The following is an 11,718-nucleotide window of genomic DNA, read 5'->3' as shown; positions in this document are numbered from 1 at the left end:
ATCACAGCCATGTATATTATAGACATGTAGATCACAGCCATGTGTATTACAGACATGTATATTACAGACATGTAGATCACAGCCATGTGTATTACAGACATGTATATTACAGCCATATGTATTACAGCCATGTGTATTACAGACATGTAGATCACAGCCATGTGTATTACAGACATGTATATCACAGTCATGTATATTACAGACGTGTATTACAGACATGTATATTACAGCCATATGTATTACAGCCATGTGTATTACAGACATGTAGATCACAGCCATGTGTATTACATACATGTAGATCACAGCCATGTGTATTACAGACGTGTATTACAGACATGTAGATCACAGCCATATGTATTACAGCCATGTATATTACAGACATGTATATTACAGACATGTGTATTACAGACATGTAGATCACAGCCATATGTATTACAGCCATGTATATTACAGACATGTATATTACAGACATGTGTATTACAGCCATGTGTATTACAGACATGTAGATCACAGCCATGTATATTATAGACATGTAGATCACAGCCATGTGTATTACAGACATGTATATTACAGACATGTGTATTACAGACATGTGTATTACAGACGTGTAGATGCCAGTCACATACACACACACTACAGTGTCATGTACACGTCTGTATTCCGGATTCTGTGGGTTCAGAACACAGACACATGTGACTGTTTGACCTCAGGCAAACACATGAATGAATGATTCCCAGGGCCTTTCCCCGCCCACTTTGCCCTTATATGGAACATCCGTTCAGTTAAAGAGCCTCCGCTCGCTTTTCCATTGGCCGCTGCTCCCGTGATTGACAGGCTGAGAACTTCCTCGTCTCATACACATAGTTTGGAAGGGGCGGAGACGTATGGTAACGAACTGCAGCCGCTGTCCAATAGCTGCCCGGGAGCTCCAGAACGGGGCGTGTCCACAGAGCTGAGGATAAAGATCCAGATGCCCATTGTTAAGGAGATTTAAAGCGGCCGTGGATCGGGGGCAGTCGTAGAGAGAGGCCGGGCCGAGGGAGCTGTAGCCGGCCGCGCCCCGTGGGAAACTCTGGGGCCCGTAAAGAGGATAGGCCTGGAATATACAGGACATCGAGGATAGCGCTGTGGAGGAGATAGCAGGAGGCGGCGAGCCCTGGGGGACGTACAGAGTGGACTATGGAGCCCCCTGCCTCTAAGAGGAGGTGTCCCGGCCTCACACCCCGGTACCAGCCGGACTCTCTGCTGGATCTCAGTGCCAAGAAAGTGGCAGAGACGTGGGCCTTCGAGCAGGTAATGGGCAGCTGTGAGTGGCTGCATGATGGGGCGTCAGGGGTTAATAATACCTGTCTATACAGTGCATCTAATGTACACAATACAGGCTGTGTACACAATATACTACATGTCTGCTATAGACAGACGGGATACACAGTGTGGATATGTCCTCCTATATGGAGCGCTATACAGCCATGTATATGGTATATACTGTATACACCCTCCTATACATTGTGATATACATCCATGTATATACTGTATATACCCTCCTATATAGAGCGCTATACAGCCATGAATATGGTATATACCCTCCTATATGGAGCACTATACAGCCATGTATATGGTATATACTGTATACACCCTCCTATATAGAGCGCTATACAGCCATGTATATGGTATATACCCTCCTATATGGAGCACTATACAGCCATGTATATGGTATATACTGTATACACCCTCCTATATAGAGCGCTATACAGCCATGTATATGGTATATACCCTCCTATATGGAGCACTATACAGCCATGTATATGGTATATACTGTATACACCCTCCTATATAGAGCGCTATACAGCCATGTATATGGTATATACCCTCCTATATGGAGCGCTGTACAGCCATGTATATGGTATATACTGTATACACCCTCCTATATAGAGTGCTATACATCCATGTATATGGTATATACTGTATACACCCTCCTATACATTGTGATATACATCCATGTATATACTGTATACACCCTCCTATATAGTGCTATACATCCATGTATATGGTATATACTGTATACACCCTCCTATATAGAGCGCTATACATCCATGTATATGGTATATACTGTATACACCCTCCTATATAGTGCGCTATACATCCATGTATATGAGGTGGTATATACTGTATTAGCACACCTAATACACTGTACACATACTAGATCTACACTATATAATATACACAATGCAGGCCGTATATATATATCATATGCAACATGTCAGCTGTGTACAGGCGCCTTATGTACATGTCATCAGTAAATACTGTACATAGGAATAGTGTGTATATATACATGTATATGCTATGCAGAGACTGTATACACAATACACTGTACACATACTAGAATTACACTATTATTGAGATGTGTGTATATTCTGTATGTACACACGTGATGTATTAGAATTACACTGTATATAATATACAGTTATACCCTGTACATACAGTAGACCGTATAGACTGTGTATATATAGATCATGTACACAGTATACATTACATGGATGCCTTGTGTTATGATATGGGTGTATTAATACTAGCATGCATTACATGTATGTGCTGTATTCACACAAGATATGCTGTACACGTACTGGAATTACCCTGAATATAATATATACACATAATCATAGCCTGTACATACAGCACAGTATAGTCTGTGTACACAGTATATATTATGCCTTGTCTAGAGCTATATGGGTGTATTAATACTAGTATATTACAGTATTGCATCGGCGGTGTGTGATTGTCCCTGTGTATCATAGTATCAGCGTGACCTCATCACTTCCTCATACTCCATCCACCCTTTCCCTAAATAACACACCAGATGCCATCATAGCGGGGAGTGTCGCCTGTCACTGGTGGACGCGGCAGCTCATAAACCTGTATGGCTTATGCTGTATCCAGGAGCCGGGGCCCCGCTGAGGAGATCAATAAGGCCAGGGGCCGCTGCTCACTAATAAATGCCCACTCCTCGCCCGTCATAAAGCCAGTCCACGCCTGGTATATCGGCCACTGATTTGTTTTTTACTATCACCAGCCCCCTATATCAGCATGTTGCCCAGAGAAGTGCAGCGCCCTCTAGAGTCCATATTACTGTGACCCTGGGGTTTATTACTTTTTTGCATTGTATATTGGCCTGGGACTTCTGATAACCGCTCACGTGCCGCTGTCTTGAAGGAATCTTGTATAAATGTCTATTTTATTTCCTGGCAGGTGGAGGAGCGATTTTCCAGGGTCCCAGAACCGGTCCAGAAGCGCATAGTCTTCTGGTCTTTCCCGCGCAGCGAGAAGGAGATCTGTATGTACTCCTCGCTGGGCTATCACCCTCCGGAGGGTGAGCGAGATTCCAGGGTGCCCTTCAACAGGGGGCTTCAGCTGCTGCAGTCCGGGGCAGTGCAGAGAGTGCTCCAAGTGGGTAAGTGGGCATTATGAAGTGACACAGGGTGTCGTTACTGTGCGGCGCCCTCAGGGGGGGCAGAGCCTGTGCTTGCAAATCAGGTTTAACCGAACTATTGTGACTACAAACAGGATTCCTTTGATGCGGGTGCCAGGCTCTGTGTGTGCGCAGCGTACAGCCTGGAGCCTGCACCGTAGTGATGCGTGCAGGTGGAGGGCACCCCGTCCACCCCTGAGGCCGCTGCAGGCAGCGACATGTAATCTAGGTGACATTCGACGACACTCCACTCCTCACGTCTCTTGTTTTTTGCTTTTGTCCCCTGCCTGAGTCAGTGGCCGTAGCTTGTCCAGACTTGCCGCCCGGGCAGATGAGAGCGGGCACTTCCTAGCACGCCCGTGCTTGTGCCAGGCCGAGTCGGTCTATGGAAAATCTCTGCTTGTACTTATGCCCCCCCCCCCCCCCCTCCCGGGTATTTATTTGCCTCTCTTTATTAGGATATCAAACCCGAATGGCTAATCCCCTTTTTTTGTCTTCAAGCCCCCAGGACCCCCCTCCCCCCTCTTTCTTCTCTTCTCTCTGGGTGATTGTATTTTGTACACAGCAGATAAAGGTCTCATTGACGGAGAGAGGCCTGGGGCGTGTGACGAGGACAATGCCCGGCTGATACTGGGCCCTAGTCATGCGTCACAGATCCCACACATGTCCTGGCCGCCGAGACCTGGGGCCTGTGAATAGGGCTTATTCATTGTTGCCCTCGATGGCATCCAGTGCAACATTCTGGATTTTATAGTACAGAGACCTTTATATCCTTATATTACTGGGGATCTACACGCCGTCCTATTATAGTAATTCATCTGTGAGCCGAGGTCCACCCCCATTGAGAGTAACCCATGCATGGCAGAGTTACATCTGTAGAAGGGCTTGTCGTCTGGACCCTCCCCTTTGTAGAATTGGGTTAAGGGGGGGTTTGAACAGATGGGAAGCATAGTCCTACCTCCTCGCTACTATATAGGGGCCGGCAAAGATCAGTGATGGGTAACCATAGGATTAATGGTACTCAAGAGGGACCCTCAGGTCCTAACAGTAGATGAGTATGAATTATACATCATTGCCTTGCAGCATTGTGGTCAGGAGCCTGGGCATGCTGGGTGGCAGCCCCCTATGGAATCTCTCCTGGTAGTCGGTACATATCGGCTTTGGGCCAAGTTGGGTGACATCACCTGGGACCAGTGATATTACAACATTACAGCTATTATAATCTCGTCTGTGCCACTCCTTTAACTCCACGTCCGTCCCTTGTCCTGCAGGCTTTCACCTCAGTGGATCCGTCACAGAACCAGGAGAACCGGAAAGAACCTACCAAGTGTCCATCAGTTTCGACCGTTGCAAGATCACGTCTGTCAGCTGCGGCTGTGAAAACAGAGACATTTTCTACTGCGCCCACGTGGTGGCGCTGTCCCTGCATCGCATCAGGCGGGCGCGGACGGTGGAGCTGCGACTTCCCATATCGGAGACGCTTTCCCAAATGAACAGGGATCAGCTGCAGAAGTTTGTACAGTATCTGATCAGTGAGCACCACACAGAGGTGCTGCCTACAGCCCAGCGACTGGCCGATGAGATCCTGCAGCTGGGGTCGGAGATTAACAGGGTGCATGGTAAGTCCGGATGTCACCTGGACCCCGAATTTAGTGTAATTCTGCACCCTTCAGGCCCAGCTCTAATACGTTTTGCCACGTTGTTCCTTTGGTTGGTAGTGACCTAATTCGGGGCCAGTCTTCTTCCAAGTGCATTTCCACCTACCTGGTGAAGCATCTAATTTACTTTATTGTAATAGACAATGAAACTACAACTCCCAGCATTTCCTGACTCCAGCAGCTACTGTATTAGTTTGGTCCATTATCATTGCTCAGAATTACTGCTTTTTGCTTTCAGGAGCCCCAGACCCTACAGCAGGTGCCGGGCGTGAGGACGACAACTGTTGGCATTTGGACGAGGAGCAGATACAAGAGCAAGTGAAGCAGCTCTTGTCAAACGGTGGATACTATGGAGCAAGCAAGCAACTGCAGTCCATGTTCAGCAAGGTGATTAACCCTTTCCAGCTGTATGATGTCTCCCGTTGTGCATGATTTTCCAGCTACATTTTCTTAACCATATGGGTCCTGTCTCTCTAGGTCCGGGAGATGCTGAGGATGCGAGATTCCAATGGTGCCCGGATGCTAATCCTGATGACGGAACAGTTTTTGGAAGACCCACGGCTGGCTTTGTGGCGTCAACAGGGAGCCGGAATGACGGATAAATGTCGGCAGCTTTGGGATGAGCTGGGTAAGACATGTTCTTCAGATTGGAGTCTAGGAGATCATCTAAACAGATTCAAAATGTAACCTTCATAGTATTTCCCTTTCCCCCCTCCTGACAGGTGCCCTTTGGGTGTGCGTTGTGCTCAGTCCCCACTGCCGTTCAGAAGAGAGGGAATCTTGGCTCGAACTGCTGCGGAGGTGGAACGCCATGGACATATGTCCTCTGGAGGAAGGAAACTATTCCTTGGAAGGTCCAGGGGCACAGACCCAGCCCCAGAGCTCCAGTGCAGGCCAAGGTATGAATATGCAGGGTGGCACAGGTTGTATTTCTGCACACCATGTACGCCAAACCAGACCAGCTGTTGCCTCGTGTCTGGACACAAATATGACATGTGACTTTCTCAGGTTGTGTTAGTTGACACCTACCATTTTGCATGGAGTGGACAGTCATTATATGGACCTAACAGACACACATGACTTGTGTGATCAGTTTCTCCATCACCATGTTGTAGACCCTCAATGGCTCCTGAATTGGCACTTTTCAGAGATAAAGGTTCTAGAGTCCTATCTTATCTTCCCCAGGTGGAGTATGTTTTCTCCTCCCTTTGGATATTTGCCTTGTTTTCATGTCCTACAAACATGGTAGTTTAATTCTCGGTTTTTGTCTTTACTTCCAGTCATTGCTCCCCGTCAAACTGTTTTCGCAAGAGCCCTTAAAGCAGGAGAACTGCGCTGGAGTGACCCCCATTTACAAAGGGTCTTAAACGGAGATACCTGTGCTTCAGGAACAAGTGTGAAGTGCAACACTGAAAAGCTGTCCTATGACCCTCAAGGCCGTCCACTTTGGCTCGGAGACCATTTTCCAGTAGCATGTGCCCGTGTTGATGCCCTAAGGTCTCACGGATACCCGCTCCAAGCTTTGAGGCTTGCTGTCTCTGTGGTTAACACCATGAGGCTACAACGCCAGCACCAGTTGGAAGGACTGAAGCAGCAGAGAAAAGGTGAGGTGATAGTAGAAAGTAGGTACCAGACATCGTAGGGTGGGGCAGCCCTTATGGGGTCATTTATTAAGACCAGCATTTTAGACACCGGTCTTAATAACCCCTATAGCTGGCGGTGGATCCGCTTAGGTTATGAAGATGCCGGCGCCTCTACATAACTTTGGCGTATCCAGTGCCAGCGTCCTTGCTGTCTTACATTTAGACAATTTTCTATGCCTAAAACAGGCGTAGAAAAAGATGAATGAGACAAGCCTGCCAGCCCCTGCCCTTCCCCACCCACGACATGTCCCCCTTTTTTTTTAGACCTGGCGTAAGCGGGGGAAAAGTTGCGGTGGAAATAACCTTTGTTCCGCAATCTGCGCCAGAAGTTCACCTAATAGGGGGTCATTTACTAACCAGAAATATGTCTGTTTCATGTCAGCTAAAAATTTCCATTCCTCTCCTAACAGAACTTCAGATGAAAGGCAGTACAACTCTCACTAATCTAGAGGGTTGGATTGGACATCCACTTGATCCCATCGGATGTCTCTGTAGGACATTCTTGGAGGCTAGTCTACCAGAGGATGAAGGACCAGCTCCTTACCAAGGTATATCTAATGTACTTCATAAGCAGTGAATTAGACTGTCTAGAGTCTCTTATGAAGTGGACATTTATTATTTGTCTTGGGACCTTCTAACCTGGGTTCTCTCTTTTTCAGAGCTTGGTGGAGAACAGAGGAAGGTAATGTACCAACATGTCCCTGTATCTGGAGGTTCCCCCTCAGGAGAATCTCTTCTGTGTCTGGCACTGGAAGTTGCCCTTATGGGCTTAGGACAGCAACGAGCTATGCCTGAAGGCCTTTATGCCCAAGACAAGCTAGTCAGAAGTGAAGAGCAGATTATTGGTCTTCTGGGAACCTTGGACATGGGAGATAGATTGGTGCAGGTTCTGAGGAAGCAGGCCATGCTACTCTTAGAAGGTTAGTACAATGTTATGGTGGAGGCGAAGCACTTGAAAATGTTGACTGCAGTAGTCTGTATGTCTAAATACTCATTCATTATTTCCCCTAGGTGGTCCATTCAGTGGCTTTGGAGAGGTGATCTACCGGGAGAGTGTTCCTATGCACACATTTGCACGCTTCCTCTTTACTGCTTTGCTCCCACATGATTCTGACCTGGCATACCGTGTTGCCCTTCGAGCCATGAGGTATGTGCACATTCTGTAAAACATTACTTGTTTTAGCATTGAGTGCTTCTAGCATCTAAATCTGGTCTTCTTCATTTCCAGGCTCCCAGTTCTTGAGTCTGTTGTCCCTCCACATGGATCCGACATCATGCCTCTGGACTCTATGCTGACCAGTCGTTTCCCTCGCTGGTTTATTTTGGGACACCTAGAAACACGACAGTGTGAACTGGCTTCCGCCATGTTGACAACAGCTAAAGGTATGGAGCCTGCATGTCTTCCTTTCATTGGTCTTTGGTGCCCCTAGTAGCGCGATTGATTTAAATTTTTTTTTTTTTATTCTCCCTCTCCTCCAATCACAGGAGACCCCAAGTGGTTGCACACGGTCCTTGCTTCCATCCAACAACATATCCACTCCCCAGCCTTGCTATTCAAGCTGGCTCAGGATGCCTGCAAGACTGCGACTCCCCCAAACAACCTGCCTGACACCACGCTGCTAAACATTTCTCTGGAGCTAGGACTGCAGGTACTTTTGTGTTGCTTAGTTTACTGGTTATAAATGGGTCAGTATTTTAGTCGTATTTTTAGAAGCTACAGGTTGGCTTATCTCTACACCCCCCCCCTTCCTTTCTCGAGGTGATGAGAATGACCCTTACCACCCTGACATGGAGACGGAGGGAGATGGTCCGCTGGCTGGTATCATGTGCTACAGAGATTGGTAAGAGTCATTGCTGTGGTTGGCTGTTCACTTCCGTTTCTTTCTGTGGCAAGATTTGACCCATTATTCTCTCTTCCAGGCGCACAAGCCCTCATCAGTGTCATGCAGAACTGGTACACACTCTTTACCCCCATTGAAGCGACCAGCATCGTCGCCGTGTCTTGCACATCTCCTGCCACTCTCCTGCGCTTTAGCCAGGACCCCAGACAACGAGAAGAGCTTTGCTCCTGTGCCCGGGCCCTGGCCTTGCAATGTGCGATGAAGGATCCACAAAGCTGTGCCCTTCCTGCCCTGACGCTATGTGAGAAGGACCACACCTCTTTCGAAGCTGCTTACCAGATCGTTCTAGACAGTGCCAACTCCGGCCCTGGCGCACATTCCCACCTCTTCACGGTCGCCCGCTACATGGAACACCGCGGCCTGCCGATGAGGGCCTTTACCTTGGCCACCTTGGCCCTATCTAACCTGACCATAGGTTTTACCCAAGACTCTCACCCTGCTGTCAGCGATGTCCTGTGGGCTTGCTCCCTGGCACACTCCTTGGGCAAGGTTGAGCTAAGCACTGTGGTACCCTTGGTTATCCAAAGTGTGCAGTGTGCCCCTGTCCTGTCCGATATTATACGCCGCTGTAGCCTTGCGCCTCCTGGCCTGGCACAGACCCTTTCTGCTGCTAATAACCCGAGAGGCAGAGGAACAGTGCCACGGACTGACAAGCCTCCCCTCTGCCAGCTTCTGGAAGCTGCAGTTGGTGCCTACATCAGCACCACCCACTCCCGTCTCGTTCACATCAGCCCCCGACATTACGGCGAATTCATAGAATTTCTTGCAAAAGCTCGAGACACTTTCCTACTGGCGCCAGACGGCCATCTCCAGTTTGCCCAGTTTCTGGACAACCTGAAACAAACGTACAAAGGGAAAAAGAAATTGATGCTTCTGGTGCGAGAACGGTTCGGGTGAAAAGGAGACTCTCTAGGGGATGACCCTAAAAGACTTTACTCTCCCTTATTTAGGGACCCACAAGCCCCTGTGGTGGGCATGGAGCGTATGACCCTCCACCTCAGATATATCGTACTGCTGGCGGAGGAACGCAGTAGTGAAGGATTTTTTTTGTTTGCTGAAGAATGGCTACGGAGTCCCCGGTGGAATTTTTTTTTTTTTTTTTGTGCATTTTATTTTTTGCGTTTTAATAACATATATATTTATTTATATATAATTTGTGAAGCCCCCTTCCTCACCAAGGACTGCACTCTAACCCTACGACATGAAGGGGCTCGCGATATCATGAACTATGAGATGCCTCCTGGACGGCAAGCCTCTGATTTTGGTATTGCCGAGCAAGGATTTTGGAGGAAAGAGGGGATTTATCTGAAGAATTTATATATTTATTTCTGAAGGATCTTGTGTATTATTAACTTATTAATATTTTTTTGGTATTTTTTTTTTTTAAAGGTTAAAACAAATGTATGAAAATTATATTGTAACTGAGCAAACCCTCTAAGCGAGTGTTGGATGTGAAGCGCCCTTCAACTAGGTAACCATCTTTTCTTTGGCCCGAACCAGTATTATTCCAGCCTGTGCTGTCGGCGGCCATATTGAAACTATGGATCCATCTGTTGAAAAGTACCAGAGATTAAGTTGTGTTGAACTTGAAAGAAGTTTAACCTGTTGTCTGTGGCAACGGGAGACATTTTCTGGGCTGTTCTTTATATAAGCAACAGTAGGTGTAGTTTGTGGTGCTGCAAAATGGCTTCCCCCTCAATGGCAGTAGTGTAAAGTGTCTCTGAAATGACCCTGACACATTACATAACCTAGAGATGGCAGCCATTTATAAAGTTGATTTCATGTAGAGAGGGAGTGTATGCTTTTCAGTGATTTAAGTGTCACAAAATGGCTGCCTCCTGTCTGTATTCGAAGCGCTGATGGGGTAACCATCTACAATACCCAGTGCTTGACATGAGTCAGCTGTGCAAGGGGTGGCAGCCATTTTGTGCCTAAGTGATAGCATGTTTTTGATAAAATCTGCTCTCAAAATGGTTGCCTCTGCTCTGGCGCACTTTATTTTCTGTCACCATTCCAGATAATTTTTTTTTTCCTCACAGGGGCCTATAGATAAGATGGCCAAGGTGACCAAAAACTAGCCATGAAGGCGTTTTTATGGCGGCCAGCTTCCTCTGTACACAAAGTGTATATGACTGTATTATGAATACAGCGCAGAGGCCTCGTTGTCCATAGCAACCAATCAGAATGCATCTTTCATTGCTACAGAACAGCTTAGAAAATGAAAGCTGACCTCTGATTGGTTGCTATGGAAGCTATGTGCACCAATGCCTCCCTGAGGCCATTTTAAGACATGTGTCTAACCTTTGGGGGACATCCCAGTGCTTAATACCTCACCTCCCCCCGTTATTGCAAATTATAATGAAGTAGTAAATTATACACTGAATCTAATAACTCAGGAAGATGTTACCATGTGATATGTGGTGCGGCCCCACCGTGTCCTCCATTACAGGGCTTGCTCCATGTATTCCTCTCCCCCCTTTGCACTATATGTGCTTCTCAAATGAAGGTCTGATCTTGTAAAATATGAATGACGCTCGCTCACTGGTGAATATATTTTGCTGAAAATATGAAGTCGGGCTGTGAAGCTAGAAAATGATAAATATATCTATATGGACTTAATCGTCTGCTTTATTTATTGATCCATCTGTATCACTTGATTCTGAGGACATAAAATACATTAAAACAAAAAGCCAAGATATATATTTACTGGTATCTGTACACAGGTGTATATGGGTTCTCAACAACCTCTGGCACTCTAGCTGTTTGAGAAACTACAAATCCCAGCATGCTACGCTCTTTTCTATGAGAATTCTGAGAACAGACTAGTACATTTGCATGCTGGGAGTTGTAGTTTCTCAAAAGCTACAATGTCGGAGGTTGCCGACACCCTACCCTAGACGGAGAGATGGCTTGCAGGACCCCCTTCATCTACCTGAATTTTTAGCAGATATGGGATGGGGAAGTAAACCCCCAGACCCCTCTGCCCTGGGTGACATATTCAGTAATTGGGAGCACCAACAAGGTTCCAGTGTTTAAAATCGACCTAAAAT

At 46.8% G+C, this 11,718-nt stretch overlaps 1 protein-coding gene across 2 annotated transcripts; it reads left to right on the top strand.

Moving 5' to 3' along the window:
• The first annotated feature begins 981 nt into the window (after nucleotides 1-981).
• Nucleotides 982-11,362, top strand: ZSWIM4 (zinc finger SWIM-type containing 4). Of its 2 annotated transcripts, none has more exons than XM_044282787.1 (14): nucleotides 982-1,293; nucleotides 3,247-3,448; nucleotides 4,738-5,085; nucleotides 5,363-5,511; nucleotides 5,602-5,752; nucleotides 5,847-6,023; nucleotides 6,405-6,728; nucleotides 7,178-7,315; nucleotides 7,427-7,687; nucleotides 7,779-7,914; nucleotides 7,996-8,150; nucleotides 8,253-8,416; nucleotides 8,527-8,608; nucleotides 8,688-11,362. In XM_044282787.1, the coding sequence occupies exons 1-14, from the start codon at nucleotides 1,180-1,182 to the stop codon at nucleotides 9,563-9,565; spliced, it is 3,279 nt and encodes a 1,092-aa protein (XP_044138722.1). In that variant the 5' UTR covers nucleotides 982-1,179; the 3' UTR covers nucleotides 9,566-11,362. The 2 variants fall into 2 exon arrangements, with proteins under 2 accessions (XP_044138722.1, XP_044138723.1); XM_044282788.1 differs by lacking the exon at nucleotides 982-1,293 and adding an exon at nucleotides 2,894-3,033.
• The last annotated feature ends 356 nt before the right edge of the window (nucleotides 11,363-11,718 follow it).

This window comes from Bufo gargarizans, chromosome 2, assembly GCF_014858855.1.
Source record: "Bufo gargarizans isolate SCDJY-AF-19 chromosome 2, ASM1485885v1, whole genome shotgun sequence".
Classification (NCBI taxonomy): Eukaryota; Metazoa; Chordata; class Amphibia; order Anura; family Bufonidae; genus Bufo; species Bufo gargarizans.
Note: the sequence above shows the minus strand (reverse complement) of the source record. Positions and strands in the feature narration are given on the sequence as shown.